This window comes from Miniopterus schreibersii (genome assembly GCF_964146895.1).
Source record: "Miniopterus schreibersii genome assembly, chromosome: 9".
Classification (NCBI taxonomy): domain Eukaryota; kingdom Metazoa; phylum Chordata; class Mammalia; order Chiroptera; family Miniopteridae; genus Miniopterus; species Miniopterus schreibersii.
This window is the reverse complement of record NC_138118.1, coordinates 20834413-20855233: the sequence shown is the minus strand read 5'-3', so window position 1 is coordinate 20855233 and position 20821 is coordinate 20834413. Positions and strand designations below refer to the sequence as shown.

The following is a 20821-nucleotide window of genomic DNA, read 5'->3' as shown; positions in this document are numbered from 1 at the left end:
CCCTCCCGATCCCATCTTTTTTGTGTCTGTCTTTTCTTCATCTTCACCCCTTCCTCAGGACCGTTCAACTCTGCCAGCAGGCCCCGACATCTAACACAGTGTGAGACTGAATTCTGCTAAATACAAAAAGCTTACTTAGGATGTAAAAGACTTGGCCTTTTTTTGGGAGTGATGCACCAGGCTTAGATGTCAGCCAGGGAAGACTGGACACACAGTTCTTCTACTGACATGCATAACTCAAGAAGCTGCACCCTGTGTTTGGTTTTTGTCCAACTGAAGGTGGACACACATACAGAGTTTTAGAGAAGAGAAGCAACTGGAAGTTTGAAGGACTTACATAGAAGAGCTATTTTTTTCTTAATTTTTATTTATTGATTTTAAAGAGAGAGAGAAAAAACAACAACAACAAATCATCGATTTGTTGTTCCACTTATTCATGCATTCATTGGTTGATTTTTGTATGTGCCCTGACTGGAGATTGAACCCACAACCTTGTCATATCAGGATGATGCTCTAACCAACTGAGGTATCTGGCCCTGGCAAGTGGAGGTGTTATTAACAGGATTATTGCTCCCTTTAAATGTAACCTTTGTCAATGAAAATATCAGCACAAAACAAGGAATGTTATCATGGCAAACATTTGTAAGTGAATTTAACTTACCTCCTTGGGGGGCATGATTCCAAACAATGGGAACATTAGACCAGGCAGCAAAGCTGTTACAGACAGAGGCAAAGCTTCTGTGAGCCAAAATATGCCAATAACAAAGAGTATGTAGGCACATCTTGCTTCCTGGAAAGAGCAAAACACAAAGTGAAATAGTGAAGCTGGGAAATCATAGTTCACATCACAACCACACTTGCTGAATGGAACCATGTCACAAAGAAAGAGACAACTCTGAGGCCCCTGCACTTTGAGCTGGGCAGTAAACTGTCATTCTTAGGGGTTCCAAGAGCAAAAATTTAATACACATGAAAAATCAAAAACATTAAAAAACTCCTCATTCACTAAGTTCCCTTCACATTTCCTTCAAAACAGATAGCAGCATATAGTCAAGTTTCTGTGCTCATATCAGTGTATATGGATGCTAGTGCTCACCTTTGTTTGGCTGAAGAAATGCACTCCCAGTTCTGGAGTGCAGAAATGGCCAGGTTACTGCCTTTCCCCTGGGGCAGGGTACAGCTGTCTTTTCACTGCATTCCTTGGTGCCTGGCTGTTTGGGACCCATATACACCTACCTGCCTTCCTTTCCTTCTGCTAAAAGTGGGAAATCAACCTACGAGAAAACTTTTGCTGTACTTTGTTTCAGAGAAAGGACAAAGCCAACTTACATGGCATAGATGAGACTTAATTAGCTCCAAGTGATATGAACCTGGTGGTGAAGAACGTTCTGCCTTGCTTTTTAGAAAGATAACTGAGCTCCTCGTGAGACACAGGGAGACTCAACAGGATTGAGACTCTTAATAAGTCTGTTGTTTGGCTAACTATAAAACTACACACTTATGTTTTAGGGCATTGTTAAGAAATGGTTGAAATTCATCATTATATTTGGCTTACACAAATAATTTTCATATGAAATCATCCAGAACATACTAAGTGATCAATAAAGATTAGCATCTATTATATATAGCCTTGTTTTGCTCTCACACTACTAAATCTCTACAAATTCTGAGCTAAATTTGAAAAATTTACAAAAACTGTCTGAGTTTAATGAAACCTTTTACTTAAGATTTTCCCAGAGCAATACAATTTCTAGCTCTGTTACCCCCTAACTCACCTACCTCAGGGTGAGTCCTCTGGGTTTGGTATTTACTCACCTAGCATCCCTGTACTTTTAGAGGGCTTCCAAGACATCCTTAATAATCCAGGATTATATCATTTTTAAAAAATGTATTGATTTTTAGAGAGAAGAAGAAGAAGAGAGAGAGATATTGATTGGTTGTCCCCCACATGTGAGTTGACCAGGGATCAAACCCACAACCTGGATATGAGCCCTGACTGGAAATCAAATCTGCCACCTTTTGGTGTAAGGGATGAAGTTCCAACCAACTGAGCCACACTGGCCAGGACTATATTGTATCTTTATTGGGTTTGTTATCTTCTTAAAGGAGAAATAATAAAGGTGTTTTGATGTTGACAGTTTTATTCAAAGTCTGCCTCTATAATTTTGAACAAACAATAAAACAAAGCTAGGCCTTGACTGAATCTTCCTAACTTGCTCTGGAGCGAATTTGTGACTACCAGCTTAATTTAAAAGGCCAATGTAGGAGAAAGACCAGGGCTGCACTTTCTCTTAGAACACACATGAATAACCCCAAAGCTCCCCATGATGACTTTATGTTTTCTATCATAGAAAGATAATAAGAACCTAAATTTCAAGACAAAATGGAGCCTTTTACCACCTTGCTCTTTAGGCACAACCAACCAGTCTCTCTGTCCTCTATCTCCCCATTATTTTACCTCTCAAATCTGCCCCTCAGATTTGACCTCACTTCTTCCACTGCAGACAAGGCTGTTCCAAAACCAAATCATCTTCCAGAATCCACTTTGATTTTCTGATTCCTTTGCATAAAGCCAGATTAAGGGGCTAGCCACCCTGACAACTATCTGGAGCACAAATCCATTGGACTGCTAAAACAAGAAAAATGAAAAAGAAAGAAAGGAATGGGGGAGGGAAAGAGGGAAGAAAAAGAAAAGAAAGAAAGAAGAAAGAAGAAAGAAGAAAGAAGAAGAAAGAAAGAAAGAAAGAAAGAAAGAAAGAAAGAAAGAAAGAAAGAAGAAAGGAAGAAAGAAGAAAGAAAGAAAGAAGAAAAAAAAGAAAGAAAGAAAGAAAGAAGAAAAAAAGAAAGAAAGAAAGAAAGAAGAAAGAAAGAAGAAAAAGAAAGAAAGAAAGAAAGAAAGAAAGAAAGAAGAAAAAGAAAGAAAGAAAGAAAAAGAAAGAAAGAAAGAAAGAAAAAAGAAGAAAGAAAGAAGAAGAAAGAAAGAAAGAAAGAAAGAAGAAAGAAAGAAAGAAAGAAAGAAAGAAAGAAAGAAAGAAAGAAAGAAAGAAAGAAAGAAAGAAGAAAGAAAGAAAGAAAGAAAGAAAGGGAAACGGTGCTAGCTAATTCTGTTCATCACACATAACCCCTGCCATGAGGGATGAAATTTCATTTCAACAGGGATCTACTTCATCTAGACAGTCATATTCTGTTCAGATAGGGCAACTTTGGGGATGGAATAAAAAGCAAAACTTCCCGTATTAAATTATTAGCCTGTTGAGCTAATGCTTTCATATTTTAACAGGCCCAACACTTATTTGAAACAATCAAGTCAGTGATTTTCAGTAGTCGATTGAAAACAATTCAAAATCCTCATCTGGTATTCAAGGCCACCTTCAGTCTAACTATAACAAGACTTACCCCATTACTTCCTGACATCAACTCTCTATTTTTAAAGAGTCTTCTTTACATATCTTCTTGATATTTGTGTTCCCATCCTTGGTTTCATCATGCACTCTTTTACTGAATTCTAGTCCATAATATTCAACCAGGCAGTCATATCAGTAAGTCCCCAGGTGTCCTTAAGTGCCAGCTGCTACTGCCTGTGACCCTATTTTGGACTCCTGAATGCTTTGACCTAATGTGACTCTTTAGTAGATGAAGTAGTTGTGAGCTAATTGCCAAGCCTAGTAAGAAAATACAATTTATTTGACTCACAATGGTATGTGTGTATTTAATTTGAGTCAGGATTTAAAAACCAGCAGATTTCATATTAAAAACAAAATATGAATTTCTGGCTTCTCTTGAAAAACTAAGAAATTTGGTAACATTGGGATCAGATTCTTCTATGTCAACAATTCTCCAGACTTGAGAAAAGCTTACCTTTTAGAGACTGACATGTACTTTTCAGTTTTGTACAATACCACCACTCCATTTCATGCATTCTCTTAATTGCTTGGCTTTTCTCAGCATTTGAGTAAAATCTTGGATAAGAAAAACGCTGCCCACTTGCCCTGCCTCGCAAATCTTGCTTCGCTATCCCAGAATCAACACTTTCTTTGAATTTCTCTGTGAGCTCACTCTGGGGTCCATGGAGAGCAGCATCAAGCATGATCTGAAAGCTGTGAGAAATGCAGAATCTCAGGCCCTCCCTCCAACATATGGAATCAGAACCAGCAAGTTCCTGAGGTGATTCTTATATAGGTTAAGTTTTGAGAAGCATGGCTTACTTCCTCTTCCATATCTTCTATTTCATCTTTAACTCTGCTCAAGTTTCAAACAGAGAGTTGCTTCCAGGTAGTATCCTTTTGCCCAAGCTGAATCCCTAGATTCATAACCTATTTTGAAAACTTGCCTATCCCTCAATGTGTGGTTCAAATTTATATCTTGTCTGTGGAGCTTTCCCAAATCACTTATACAAATTTTGTAATTTTGCATATGAGTCCCTGACTAAGGCACCATATCTGCATTGCTCCTAATAGCTGCCTTCCAGGAATTTGTGGGAAATGTCCCATTTTTCCATATTTAAGGAAGCCCAAAGTCTAGAAAAGGAGGATAGTAGAATGACCCCCCTCTGATGGGCAGATGGCCATCTGGCCCAATTTCCTCAGGATAGCGCTGATTTACCCATGTTGTGCAGGTGTTCCTTCTGTTTAGCAACCCTTTTCATTCTCAAAAGTATCCCTCTTTGGCTAATAAATTATACAGTCATTCTATTGATGGGTTCATCCTAGAAATATCTCTTTCTTTCAATTCCCATTTTCTATTATGTGATCTTTCTTGGTCAGTCTTGGAGTCATGGGCAGGAAAGTGTTCTTTCCTGTCAACACTCCTTAGGCATTCAACAATAGACCATTAATCCAGGCACAGTGTCAAATATTTTCTTTTAAGAATCTTATATTAAAATATGTAGGTTTATTTGAGATTTTTTAAATCAAAGATTTGTGAATATTCTTGTTAAGAAAGGAACAATAGAGGATAACATTTTATAGTTTCCTGTTATTTACATATATTCAAAAAACCTAATATAGGAGTGAGTGATTTTTGGCGAACAGGTTCTTCTGATGAGGAGGAAAACTCAGACATTGTCTAACTGTGCTGCAACTCATAAGACATCCAGCTCTGAGTCACAGGAAAAAATTGCTTTATTTTGTCACTAGAAATTCTAAGTGTCCCAAGATCTCTAACTATATCATCTTAGTCTCCTGTTGCTCTCTTTAATTTTTTTCTATCCCTCTCTTTCTCTACCTTCTTAGCCAGTCCACTGCTCCTAAAGTGGGACCACACCACCACCACCATCACTATACACCACCACCAATAATATCATTAATACACCACCATCTTCATCACTATACACCACGACCTCCATCACTATACACTACCACACCATTACTATACACCACCACTGATATCACTATACATCACCACCATCACTAGACACCACCACCTCCATCACTAGACACCACCACCTCCACCACTATACACCACCACCTCCATCACTAGACACCACCACCTCCATCACTAATACACCACCACCTCCATCACTAATACACCACCACCTCCATCACTATACAGCACCACACCATCACTATACACCAACACTGATATCACTATGCACCACACCATCGCTATACACCACCACTACTGCTACCACAAGCAAACAAGGGTAAAACAATAAAGAAGGCCAATTGTCAAGTACATTGGACTGTGGGTGAACTGTTTTCCCTCTCAAATCTGCTCAAAGTCAAGTACATCTGATAGCCTTATTTAAATTAAATCTGCGACCATAGCAAGTAAAAATTTGAATCAAATTCTGATCTAAAAATAGCAAAGCATTTTAGTATTATGAATTCTTGAACTGAATGACAGTAATACAAATAATGTCTACTTTTGTTTGTTGTAGAGGAAAATACAGAAAGAAGACTCAAAATTATGACCAAGGCTGATATTACAGCCCGGCCAGGCGTGGCTCAGCAGTTGAGCGTCGACCTAAGATCCAGGCAATCAGGTTTGATTCCCGGTCAGGGCACATGCCCCCGTTGCGGGCTTGATCCCCAGTCGGGGGCGTGCAAGAGGCAGCCGATCAATGACTCTCTCATCATTGATGTTTCTATCTCTGTCTCTCCCTCTCCTTTCCTCTCTCTGAAATCAATAAAGATATATTAAAAAAAAAAAAAAAAGACTGATCTTACATAAAGATTTTTAAAATCATGATTCCTTCTCACAATACTACATGAAGCAAGGGGGATGGGAAGGTAAGTCCAGAAAACTCTCAAAAATAAAATTAATAATTTTCTGTTCAAAATGTATATACCCACTAACACTTTCAAAAGTTACATCTAGAATCTCAGCAAACCACACCCAGTCAGACAGAGGCAGTTGTGCAGAACACAAATGTATGAAGTGTAATGTCACTTAACTAGTGTTTCCTGCTCTGTATGTGTATATGTGTACACTGTGCCTCTCTGGGTCATGTAGTACTATCTCCACTTTTCCTATTGTAAGAAGCTTCTCTCATACTACCAAAGAGATGAAGCTATGCAGACCAATAATCAATATGGATGAAAAATTCCTGTCCCTGACATTAAAAGTTTTTGAAGTATTAGAAGCCTTCTAACAGCATATCTATTTGTTTTTATGAATATATTATAATTCACTTGTCTGTTTTTCTACTGATGGTTGTTTGGGGCTCTTGCTTCCAATTTTTTACTCTTGTAAGGCTATAAACACCTTTGTATTTAGCTCCATGTGGATAAAGAAAGTTTTCTAAGTAGTAACAAAATTTCTCAGTGGGGGGGACATCTGTAATATTCTGAACAATAAAAATAAATAAATAAATACTTTTTAAAAAATAAAATAAATTAAAAAAAAAGAAATTTCTCAGTGGAAGAAGTGCATTTGAACTTTAGTGTTTACTTTATGTTATGTCTTGTGTTTTTACTATCTTGCATGAGAAATTTGGGTATTATATATTGTAGTATTTTTTTTAGCGTTTAAAATTTTTCTTTTCCAGTGTAGGGCCTTAATTTATTTATATAGAAATCTGATACTTCCCCCTCCCCCAAGTGGATAGCCTAAATGCCCTGGCTTTTTTTTTTTTATTGGAAGATCCATTTTTTTGCTCATTAATTCATATTGCTACATATTTCCTGTGCCAAATTTCAGCATATGCAGGCATATATGTATTTGGGCTTTTATTTTGTTCCTTAATCACCTCCCCCTACTACCACCTTTTAAAAATCAGTTCTTGAAACATTAAGCTCTTTTAATTACTATAACTTTTCAATAAATTTTACCATCTGTATCTCAAGTCCCTAATCTTACATTTTCCTCAAACTTCTCTTAATAGTTCTAGGTTTTCACTCTTTAGAGTTTTTGAACTTTAGATTTTTATTCAAATTACACAAAATTTATAGTGTAGATGTGGCTTAAAACATTCCCATCTATGAATTTTTCCATTCATTTAGGCATTCATTAACTTCCTCCTATGAGATTTCCTAGTTTTCTCCACAAGGTCTTGTATATCTTTGTCAGATATCTGCATTATTGTTGAGAATGAGAAATTAATCTAATTATCATCCTTTTATAGAGATTTTCTTTTCTGTTTAGTAGCTTTACATTTTTTTCTTTATCTTTGATGGTCTGAAGTTTCATTTACAATGTATCTCAATATGGACTAATATTTAATTAAATTGCTTTGTACTTAGAAATGTATATTCATATACATTTATATTTTATAAACTTTTTAATTCTGAAGAATTCGATCATTATTACTGTAAATACAATCTCCCTTCTAGTCCCCTCTTTTTCAGGAATGCCTTTTACATATCTGTTGGGAATTCTGAATTAATCCTCTTAATCTTTCTTTACTTAAAATGTATTTCTTTATTTTTCTGCCAGATTTGTAGATGAATTCCTGATATTCTTTTCCAGTTCACTGATTATATCTTCAGCTGTACTTAGTTTAACATTTATAGTTTATTTCATTTGTTGTTGATTTTTTTAACTTCAGATACTGCACTTTTCATTTCTGGAACTCCCAACTAGCCTCTCTCTTATATTCGCCTTCCTTGTTTCATATTTCTTTTAAAAAAAAAAGCTCTAATGAGGTATAATTGATATACAAGAAGCTGCACATCATTTATACAATTTGCTGAGTTTTAAACACGTGCCCGTGTGTAACTATCACCTCAACCTTATACTTATTGAACAATTCTCTCTCTCTCTCTTCACCCAGCCCCTGGCAACCATCATTCTACTTTCCACTTCTAAGAGTTTGACTACCTCATAAAAGTAGAATCATGCAGTATTTGTCCCCCTGTGACTGGCTTATTTCTCTTAGTATAATGCCCTCTGGTTTATCTCTGCTATTGCATATGGCAGGATTTCCTTTTTAAAAAAATCTTCACTACAGAGTGTGTTTATTGGTTTTAGAGAGAGAGGAAGGGGGAGAAAGGAAGAGAAAGTGAGAGAGAGGGAGGGAGAGGGGAAGAGAGAGAGGGAAGGAGAGAAAGGGGGAGAAAGAGGGGAGAGGGAAACATTGATCAGTTGCCTCCTGTATGAGCCCTGACCAGGGATCAAACCTGAAACCTAGGTATGTGCCCTGACTGAGAATCGAACGCACAACCTTTTTGGTGTACAGGATGATGCTCCAACCAACTGAGCCACCTGGCAGGGGCTTCTTTTTTTTTTTTTTAAGGCTGAAATATATTACATATATATTATTGATATATATATATATTTACATATATATGTATCACACTTTCTTTATCCATTCACTTATTGGTATTCCTTTAACATGTTATTATAGATATTGTTAATAGTGCTACAATAAACATAGGAATACAAATATTTCTTCAAGATACTGATTTCAGTTTTTTTTATATACACCCACAAGTGAGATTGCTGGATCATATGGTAATTCTATTTTCAATTTTTTTATCAACCTCCATACTGTTTTCCATAGTGACTGCATCATTTTACATTCCCATGAACAGTATACAAGGGTTCTAATTTGCATCATAACCAAGATAATCTTTTCTTATTAAAAGCCATCTTAATAGGTGCGAGATGCTATTTCACTCTGGCTTTGATTTGTATTTCCCTGATGAAATCAGGACATGTGATGCCTCAAGCTTTCTTCTTTTTGCTCACATTGCTTTGGTCATTCAGAGTCTTTTGTAGTTACATATTAATTTTAGGATTGTTTTATCTATTTCTGTAAAAAATGCCATTGGAAAAAAATGACATTGACATTTTGATGGGGATAGCACTGAATCTGTAGATGCCTTTGGTTAGTATAGACACTTTACCTATATTAAGTCTTCCAATTTATGAACCTGGGATATCTTTCCTTTATTTTGTGTCTCCATTACTTGTTTTCATCAATGCTTTACAGTTTTATAGTTTTCAGTGCAGAAGGTGAAATTCCTTGATTAAGTTTATCCCTAGGTATTTTATTTTATTTTTTTATTCTATTATAAAAGGGATTGTTTTCTTAATTTTCTTTTCTGATAGTCACTTGTTAGTATATAGAAACACAACTGACTTTCTTATGTTGATTTTGTAATCCTGCAACTGTACTGAATTGGTTTATTAGTTTTAACATTTTTTGTGGGGTATTTAGGGTTTTCTACATATAAGATCATGTTATCTGCACACAGAGATAATTTTATTCTTCCTTTCCAATTTGATGTCTTTTATTTCATTTTCTTGCTTAATTGCTCTGGCTAGTACTTTCAATACTGTGTTGAATAGAAGTGGTGAGAGTGGCATTCTTGTCTTAATCCTAATCATAAGGGAAAAGCTTTCAGTTTTTCACCAATAAGTATGATGTTAGTTGTGGGCTTGTCATATGCATCATATATTATGTTGAGGTTCATTCCTTCTATACCTAACTTGTTGAGTTTTTATCACAGAAGGATATTGAATTTTTGTCAAATGCTTTGCCTGCATCTATTGAGAAAAACATGTGTTTTTTAAAAAAATCTTTCATTCTGTCAATGTGATAAATCACATTAACTTATTTGTGTATATTAAATAATCTTTGCATTCTTGGGATAAATTCTACTTGGTCATATAGTATGATCCTTTTACTGTTCTAATAGATTCAGTTTACTAATATTTTGTTGAGGAATTTTACATGTATGTTCATCAGGAATACAGACCTATAATTTTCTTTTATTTTAGTGTCCTTTGTCTGGCTTTGATATCAGGGTAATGTTAGCCTCAAAATCAATTCAGAAGTGTTCCCTCCTCTTCATTATTTTGAAAGGGTTTGAAAAGAACTGGCATTAATTCTTCTTTAAATATTTGGTAGAATCCACCAGTGAAGCCATCTGTCCTGGGGATTTTTTTCTTGGGAGGTTTTTGATTACTGATTCAAGCTCCTTACTCATTATTGATCTGTTCAGGTTTTCTATTTCATTATGATTTAATTTTGATTGGTTGTATATTTCTAGGAATTTATCCATTTCTTCTGTATTATCCATTTTGTTGGTGCTTAATTAATATATCTCTACTTAAAAAAATACTTTGTTATTTATTGTGTGGATTTTTCCCCCCTTTTCTCACCTGCCGATTCCCCTATTATTTTTGTTTCATTTGGAGTGTTTTCACCTCTGTGTTGATTTTCTTGTCAGTCTTTCTTTATCTAATATATATATATATATATATCTTTATTGAGTTCAGAGAGAGGAAGGGAGAGGGAAAGAGAGAGATAGAAACATCAATGATGAGAGAGTCATTGATTAGCTGCCTCCTGCACACCCCTGACTGGGGATCAAGCCCACAACCTGGGCATATCCCTGATTGGGAATCGAACCACGATCTCCTGGATCATAGGTTGATGCTCAACCACTGAGCCATGCCCAGCCGGGCTTTGTCAGTCTTTCTTAATTGTCCCATTGTAATTTGAGATTTAATTTTCAAATTTATCCTGGGTAGCAGCTGTCTTTTCTTTGTGTTTTCTTTCTCATTGTCCTTCATCTACAAGTTTTACAACTTCCTCCAGCCAGTCCCTGGCTCCCAGTCTAAAGTCCACCTTATCTTGGTACCTTGAGGTCCTTTCCTGCCAGGACAATGCAAAACCTCTCTCCAGCCCTTAGCTTGAGACGTTGAACCTGGCTCTGACCCCAAAATGATGTGGGAGCACTTGAGACCACAGCTTCTCAACTTCACTCCACTTGTTTGCTTTTGTGACCCATTCTGATCTACAGAAATAGTGATTTGCTTTGTATTTAGAGTGGAGGAAAGATTTTGGGTGTGGGTGTGGGGTCCTAATTGTATAACCTTCATCTAGACTGCTGATCATAGCCTTTACAGATAGAAAAGCTTATTTGAAAGGTGAAGATATTTGCCAAGTAAAACAAAATTTTTTTCTGACTTATGATTAAGTAAAAGGATAGGAAGAAAACATTTATGATGTCTACTATATGCCAGATATAATACTTGCTATTCCACATGACTTATTTAGTCTCCACTAAAATTCCAGGGTAAATTAAGAATCAATTATCACATTGCTAGTATGTGGTAAAGTTGAGATTCAATTAAAGCATAAATTCCCTGAAAACATACCTCATTTCATTTATTGCCCCAATCCCAGCACTTAAAACAGTTCCTGACATGGTGTAAGTGCTCAGTAATATTTAATGAATGAAAATTACTTCTCTCTGTTCATTCTACAATTGTTTTTGTTCCTATATCATGATCCCTATATAAAATAGTCACTAGGAATAAAGTCCTAGTCGCTAGGAATAAAGTCCTTTAGCATAGGAAGCTCTTTTCTTTGCCTTGTTCTCTTTTCTGTTTTATCTCTTACTTGTCAGCACCAGATATCTTAAACCTCACCCCAGTGGGTGAATGACTCTACATTTTTCCAGCATATCTACTCTTAACCACCTCAACTACAGGAAGCCAGGGCCCTTGTTGCATAGGTGGAAAAGGCAAATGAAGCTATGACTATGCAATCTGAACAATGGCTGCCCCTTCCCCACCAACAAGTTCTGGCTGTCAAATTATCTTGGCTGATTATATTTAAAAATCACCTTGGTTCTATTTTAAATTATAGCTCCAGATGGAATTGAAATATAAATTAGGCTTTAAAATATAAGAGGTTTCTTCACCCTTCCTTCTAGTTTTAATGACACACTGACTAATATTAGGTACTAATTTGCCTGATGAATTAGTACGTATGTGGATATGATCTCTCAGCACAGCCTGAGAAAAGTAGGACCAATCACAGGCCTCACTCACTGCAATTGATTTTCTAAAGAGAACACAAAGCAATTAAAAAAGGAGAAAAATCATGCATTCTAAATCTGTGTGCTACAAGAAAATCACTATTATTATTTGACAGAGCCTGTAAAGACTTTGCATGGTTCACGATAAAACTACCACTAATGCTGCAATGATTTCTCAAGACCTAAGCCATGTATACGGCAAAGCTTGAAATGACTTGAAATATCCTCATCTTGGAAGATGAAGACTCAAAAGGAACTAAACTACAAAGTCAAGAAAAATTACCTAGCATTTCTTTTTAATTTTTAGCTCAAATGGAGATCAGGAAAAGACAATTGGTGGCTGCATTATGCCAATTTCTGGGAAATTTTTAGCTCCTTCTTTTCATTTACTCTCCACAACTAATTAACAATGGAGATGTGCTGTCTCTACCCCCCAGGCACACAGTGGACCCAGAAATAGCCATAGAGATCATTCAGTTCTCCAATCTGACTATGCACTAGAGTCTGATCAAAATGCAGTGCATGGATTAACTGCTTCAACTATGTTAGGAGTCTGCTAAGTGAGCAGCGTCCTGGACTTCACATCCAGAGGTTATGATTTTAAGCAAGTACCTCAGGGAAATTTGGGGCCACTGATCCACACAGATAACATTTAAAACTGTTTTAAGAGTCCTATTAATTTTCAAATGAGAAAATGGACCAGGGGTAGCTTGAGCGAATCACTTGGGGAGTTATTCAGAACATGCTAGATAAATCAAGACAGTTGAGGTTATGCTATGCAAAACTCCCTAAATCTCAGCAGTTTAAACAACCAAAGTTTATTTCTTCCCTTCACTAGTGGTTAGCTGTAAGTCCTGGTTCCTCTGCAATCTAGGCAGAGGGAGCCTCATCTCAATATGCGCTTTCGTAATTGCAAATGCAGGAAAATGGAGTAAAGCAACCCATGCACAGACTTTTAAAGGTCTGATATAAACACCACTAAAGAAGCAATGGGAGTCAGACAGACTTTGCTTAAATCTTCCCGCTCCCTTTATAGACTGTGTGACTTTGGGCAAATTTCTTAACCTCTTTGAGTCTCTGCTCATCTGTAAAATGGGGATGATAATATCGACTGTTTCTAATGCTTGTTATGGAGCATTCACATTTAGTATCGTTGCCAAACTAAGTATAAAAATGTATTATAGAAGCAAAAGAAGAGTTTGTGGAAGAGACACCCTCCTGTTACAACATTCGTGTCTGCCCCTTAGTAACTCTTTTCACTCTGTTTGAAGTTCCTTCCTTTTATGATCTCTTTCTCCTGAGCCCTGTCCTTCCTATGAGATCTGGTTTTATTTTCCAAAACCTCTGTCATTCAAGATCATCAACTCGTCTCTTCAGCAGAGTTATCAACTATCTACCATGGAACAGGCATATGTTTGGTGCAGAAGGAAACAAATTAAATATGTCCCACATTATTTAGGTATGTACAGTCTATATGGGAAGCAAAGGTAAAAGCAAAATGGAATATATACTCTAAAGGAGGCCAATGTCCCCACGATGCAGTAAGAACATGGAAGATGACACTCAGTTTGTACACCAGCCTGAGCTCCTGTCCCAAGAACAGGGCAAAAGGAGAGGGCTTTCCAGGAAGAGATGCAGCATGTACAAAGATAGAGGCACTAACAGTGGGTGTTTTAGGGATGTAAGATATGGGGGTGGGGGGTACTATAAACTCTAAGAATGTGAATATTTTAGGCACAGAATCAAAATGATGGAGGGCAAGAAAAAATAGAAAGTAGAACTCATGCTAATAGTACTGTGGTAGATGAACAAAATCAGAAAATCCAAATTTCATCTATTTTTATCTCATGAATATTTTGTGAGATCTTGTTAAGAGAAATACTGCTAGTGTGGAAATGTGAATGGGGGAGATAGGTATTGGGGCTTTGGGAAGGGTTGTTAGGACAAATAAATGGTAAAATCTTAAAGATCCATAAGTGTATACATGTTTGATTTAAATATTTTCCCCCTGTATGCAAAAGGGAGCCCCTGAAGAAGTGTGACCAGGGGTATAATGGGACCAGGTTGGCATTTTAAAAATAGTATTCTGACTGGAGATTTTAAGGGAAGGGTGTGAAAATGGTTTATGCAAGGAAGAGATGAAGTCAGCCTCAAGAAAGCAGTGCCAGCTGGAAAGGAGCTGGGGAAGCAGATTGGAGCGGGGGTGGATATAAGAGGCAAAGCAACACAGACCATGATGGGAGCTTAGGAACATCTGAGATGACATGCAGGTTTCAGGCCAAAAGATGGGGTGAAGGGTAGCAGGTTATCTGAGATAAAGGGTGAAGGGTAGCAGGTTCTCATGGGCAAGTGGAACTGTTAGAAGTTTACCCACCTATTAATTACACATCTCTAGTTCAAATGATTTATATTTATACACAACCTTAAGCGTGATTAAGGTTTGCCGTAGTATATATTGACTTTTCAGCAATTCTACAAGCTACTTGAAAGCATTAACATTAATTTACACCTCCGCTTAGATCCCACGGTTCACTTGGCACAACGTTTTGGGCTTAAGAAGTTCTCATAAAATATTCATGAGATAAAAATAGATGAAATTTGGATTTTCTGGTTTTGTTCATCTACCACAGTACTCTTAACATGAGTTCTACTTTCTATTTTTTCTTGCCCTTCATCATTTTGATGCTCTCTTTGTCTAAAATATTCAGTTTCTTAGAGTTTATAGTATCCCTCCTCCCCACATATCTTACATCCCTAAAATATTTTAAAGCAACATTTAAAATGATATCAATTGTTTCTGTTAAAATATTTAATTATTTGATATGGCCCTTTAAAAGTTCTTTATGTTTCCTTGGAATTTGTTCCCCCCTCTTCTTTCACTTGTCTTTTTAAATTCTCTCCCACTCATTTTCATTTTCTATGATAGACTTCTAAGTAGGTCTTTTATCCCTTTAAAGTTTACAGTTCTTTACAAGCACTGTGTTGCTCCCATCTGTTTAGTTTATTTAGATTCAGCACCATAAGTCTCTCATTGTGTATCATTTATTTTATTTATTAGAATTTCTATTCTAACTTTGAAATTCATGATGTATAAAATGAATATATGGTGAAGGAAACAACACTTGAATAGAGCCAGCCCTTAAAGCTGAATTTCCTCCCTCCCTAACCCACATCCTCTGGCAAATAATTTTGTCATGTGAGTTGTCTGGGTTTAGTGCTAAGGGGTGAGGCTAAGGCTTCTTCCTTGAGTCTTTGGCAGGCACTAAAGCCCTACTGTGTTCACTCTCCTATTCTCTTCTCTTTTTAAGTCTCTCTTGCTGTAAAATATTTTCTAGAGAAATACAGAAGTACCTGAGAGAAAATTGAAATCTGGTCTTGGTTTTACAACTAGTCAACTGGAGAATGCTGCTCAATAGTTGGTGGCTGTTTCCCTGTCTCCTTATCTCAAAAAGGGGCCCTAATTAATGGATAAACTAGATAGATGGAAACATACTAGGAAGAAATGCACTCTACAAACAAACAAAAATATTATTCAGTTTTCTCCTCTTACTGCTCCTCAGACCCAGCCTTTTTAAATCTTTTTGTTTCATTATAGAAAGAAAAGCCAAGAATTGGAAAAATAAGTAAAGAAATAGCACAGAGTACTGAGAAGAGTAAAAATGAGCAATATGTTAGAAATAGTCACAGAAGAACAATGTTTCACAGAAAATAATATCATCGGAGCTATGGACATAGCCTAGGCCTGTTTAAGCAAGTTTTTATCTAAGAATATTTAAGAAATTTCCTCTCCAAAATGAGAAAAAGTCAGTGCAATTATTAATTTCACTCAAATATTTACATAAATAGCAATTACATTATAAGCTTGTTTTACTGATCAATAACTACTAATTGGGGAAGGACTAAGGCTACCTTGATGTCTATGTAACAATAAAAAAGACAGCATTACTGATGATTCAGTGTTAAGCAATAAGAAAATAGGATTCCATTAGTAAAGCAACATTTACACCAATGTATTAGGAGTATACTTATTACCACTGTTGAAGATATAAAGATATACCTATTCAGTTGTGATTGCAATCACTGGCTCTAGAGTCAGACAGATGTCAATTGGAAATATTAAGACAAGGGTCTCAAGGTCTGAGCCATTCTTACTAAATGCTATTCTTGTAAACATTAAAATGTAGCACAGTATTTTGTAGACCAGCTGTAAACAGGATGAACTTGACAGGAACCCAACCTGATAAGTGTAGCCAATTGCAACTCATAAAGATTAAAGTTGAGCTTATGCCCATGGAATTCTGGGGTGAGGCATACTCTCCTATAAAGTATCAGTTCCATGAAAACTGAAACACAGTTCTAAGGTCTGTTCTAACTTAAAGATATCGAGATGCCAACCTAATGCCATGACTCACAGCGAGCATTTGATGTGAAAGAGAAGGGGTATCATATTCTGACAAGCTGACATCATCAGCTTGTATAGCTTGGAGTCTGGAACATTCACCAAATGACACATATAAGAAGACCCATCACTACTTCAGTTCTCGTGGGCTGATAATGGAGAAATAAAATAGAATAAGCATTGCTAAGAGAGTCACTTTAAAAGAGAGTCGGGAAGCTGTTAAGGAAGTGGGGCAAATGCATGTCTTGTGCCTCAGTTCTCAGAACTGCTATTAAGTTGCTAAACCTATTGCTAAACTCAGCTCAAGGCTAAGTCATAAACATTGTGGAACAAGAACTGCTGTATGGACACACCTGGACTTTACCTCTTCCTTGTGATTTCCATCTCCCTTATTTGCATATTGAAACTAACCAATTCTTGTTAACCTAGTCAATAAGTCTTCACTTGCATGAAAGAGTTGCATTTTGTTCTCTCCAGAGCACAGTTGAGTAGCTCCCTCAACCTGTCTCTCCTAATTGCATCCTTTTGCTGAAACACGTGCCTTTTGTTCTTTATTAGAGCCTGAACCTCTCCTCTGGTTAACAAGGCCCATCCCCAATGATTAGAATCACTGCAATTTTCTACCTTAGAGACAGTGAGTAGCATGACAATTGAGGAAATGCTACGATGTTCCTTCTTCTGTGGTTTTACCTGTTTAAAGCATTATCATGAAGAGAAATGCCTGAGTTGTTGATAAATGATTATCAAGCCACACTTTATGTAACTTTTCAAAACAGAAGGTAAATCTTCAAAAATACAAAATACAGAAAAGACCAAAGAAAACCACTATTAAAGCATCAATTAGAAGTTGTGAGAGAACCCAAGATCAAATCCAGTTTCCACAACATCCATGTGGCCTTTGAGCATTATTTTCCTCAAACATAAAGTGAGAATGATAGAACACAGATGATTGTCTTATTGTTTGTAATGAAGTTAAATAAGATAATTTAAGTAAAGCAGCTGACCGCATACCTGGTACAGAAGCAAGCTTTTCTGAGTGAATCCCTTCTTTTCCCCTTTGAACATTACATTGAAAACCAATGAGGGTCTCTCATTATTGATGCCACGTTTTTACTTGAGATGGAATTAAGATAAGTGTTAAGGTCAGTCTATACAAACAACTCAATAACCAGTAGGAAAATGAAAAACAAAATCAGTCAATAATTCATTGTTTGTTGGCTCTAGATCATGTAGATTTATTATGTTTTCATAAAGCAAAATTGACTTTTTGTTTTGCTTGAATTTTTATTTGTTCTGTTTCTGTGTGTTTAGAAGCATAGGGTTCTCCAGTTTGGTAACCAGAAAGTTATAATAAATTACCTTGCATCTATGTCAAAGTAAAACTCTACTTAAATTTTATACCCTACAAAGGCACATATTCTCTGGGAAAAAAAATTCTACTTTCATTGTAAGTAGCAGTTAAAATAATATTCTTTGAATTTAATTGGCAGTTGATTAAATGATTGACTATGTATTTAGAGTAGCCAAGAAATGAAATCATGTTATTGTACTAGAAAAAATCCCTCTCATCAACATTGCTTGGGTTTTAACAAATGAGTTGATTAGAGGAAAAGAAAGAGAAACATAGTTCATCAAATGCCAGGCCCCTGCTTTCCCCATAGGACTAATGTACTCTTATCACAGCACCTTGAAAAAAATCAATGACTGCATTTCTTAGTAAGATTATACTTTCCAGTTAATGAATCATGCACTGATATAATTGTTTTTTATTTATTTACCTGTTTTCTCCTTCAAAAAGTTTATATTCATTTTCTCTGAAAATTATGGAATATAATCAAAGTGTCCTGGGTTTATATGTCAAAGAAGCAGCACAGATGATATGCAGTCATGGCCTAAGTATGTCTCAACTGGTTTAATTTCTTATTTTCACTGCTGTAAAGTAAGGACCTATGCTGAGACTAACCCAGAGGCATTATGCTAGAGCAGGGGTCCAAATATGAACCAGGATGAGCTGATGGTAGGATCCAGCTAGGTGTAGGGGACTTCAGGATTGGGGAGCTGGAAAGAGAAAGCCATCATACATGCTAGATGGAGTGGCATGTCTTCAAAGAGGCTTGGAGGTGGGTGTTTGGATTAGAGCACTATGTCTGAGACTCAAATTTGTCATCTAGTGGTTGCCAGAGACTCTTACAGGAGTCTCAGAAGTAGCAGCAGTGGGAGGGGCAGGGAGGAGAGGGGAGTAATAGTCAACCAGAAACAATGACTGTGCTTGCTGTTTGCCCTAGAAATTCTGTAGGAATCTGGGGGCTCAGGACAGTGTTTGACCAAAAGGAGTGAGGAGTTCTTTCCTTCCTCCACAGAGGACTAGGAGGCCTCAGTGCAAGTGGAGGCCCAGCCTGGGAGGCTACCACTGGGTGGTTGCCCCTGGCAGCAGACAAGGTGCAGCTGTGGGCAGCAGAGGCCATTCTCCTAGCCAGCTTTGCAGATAGAGGAGACCTTGGTGGAGTCAAAAAGTACTTTTCATTAGCTCACATGGATTTCCTGCAGAGATTCTCAGATTAGTGGCCAACTTCTGAGGGAGGCTGGAGGACCGTTGGTAGTATAATTACAACAATCCTCTTTTAACCCAGAATGGTATAACCTTTATTAATACTTGCTTTTCTCTACTCAGAGAAAAGGCATCATAGCAGGAATTGCACCAGCTGTGGAGTCAACGCACTTGAGGACCCACATCACCCCACTTACTGTATACCAGCCACCACTTGTGCTTGATGAATGCTTACTCATTAATTCCCACAGCAAGTCCATTACTCTCCCAGTATTACGTATGAGAAAACAGAAGCACTGACAGGTTAAGTAACTTGCCCAGGTCACGCAGCTTGCAAGTGATCAATCTGGGACTTAAAGCAGAGAGCCTGGCTCCAGGGCCTGTCCTCTTACCAGCGAGTGACATTCATCATGCCTGGCAGAAAGTGCTCACTGAATGTCTGCTGATGCAAATCATATTGCTAAGGGATTAAAAATTATAAGCAAAAGTTTATCATTTTGGACTTAGTAGACTGACTGCACTTCAAAGCAAACAGAAAATTGCTTACAAGTATACCAAAATGAAATAAAACCTAGACCAATAGGGAAGGACAATTAAATAAATCAGGAAACCCAGCAGCCTGTTGTCCAGGTTCACTTACCTTGGTGTGGAGGATGATAGGTAGGGGCAGTAAAATCAGTAGAGTGAAAACTATGAAGAGACACCGGCGATAAACCAAAATATAACTGAGGAGTTTCATTGTCCTGAGTGGGTGCCTTTGATAGTGCTCTCCTCAAAATGAGGCTGAAGTTAAATAACCGGCTGGGATTAATATTTCTCCAGCTCATCATCTTCACTTTCTGCCCTAGACTGACCAACATGAGTTAAAATTAAATCTCAATCTTTATTGTTTTACTGTCACAATTAATGTGGAATGATAAGCCCAAGAATGTTTACAAGAAATCAAAGACCATTTGCTGGTGTAGCTTTTGAAAGGTAAAACTGTTCTTTCCCTATATTCTGTGTTTACATGAACTGGAATATAGACTGGCCAAGTCTAGGAGAAGGCAAAATAGTAGGGTTGGTTGAGTTTGCCACAGTGAGGCCTCTCCACCCCTTTGGGTGTCCCCTGACATTAGGGCTCCCTGACAGGAGTAGTTACCATGCTTAGGTGGTGCCTTGAGCAAGTCTTGACTGGGTGCCCCCATTGCCCTTTCTAAAAATGCACATTTTCGATGTGTGAATTGAAACAGCAAATCCAATAGTAGGAAATTCAGTGAAAAGGCAAGTTTTTGGTACAGAGGATTTTTCTGGAACTTCTCAGAAAATGAACTGAGGCAACCTTCTACACTGCTTGTGTGAAGTTTGATCTACAGAACTCCTGACCTCTCTCATTCAGTAATCCTTGGCTCTCACTCAAAAGATAATTAGCACTGCTTCCGAAATTGAGTAGTATTTTCTCCCAGATTCCACACTCAGTTGCACAATGATTTCTTCACAGTTTGAAAGCAAAGTTTTATGTATTTCCTGGACACTATTGCCCCTTTTGATAAGAAACCGGAAGTTATTGTAAAGCCTAGTATAAGCACCCCTCGTGCAAGATTCTTTCAAGGTTGAGCTGATATTATTGTGTTGATACTGACTAAATAATCATGAGGGGATCTGCACAGAGGTGAGTCA

General features: G+C 37.1%; 1 protein-coding gene across 1 annotated transcript in view; it reads right to left on the bottom strand.

The window, feature by feature from the left end:
* SLC13A1 (solute carrier family 13 member 1) overlaps positions 1-19901 on the bottom strand; it is a gene marked incomplete at both ends in the record, with an annotated part of 102474 nt that extends 82573 nt beyond the window's left edge. Inside the window, 2 exons of the mRNA XM_081146839.1 lie at positions 662-790; positions 19803-19901. Coding sequence (XP_081002965.1) covers positions 662-790; positions 19803-19901 — 228 coding nt within the window. The remainder of the gene's footprint in view (positions 1-661; positions 791-19802) is intronic.
* Positions 19902-20821: the final 920 nt, after the last annotated feature.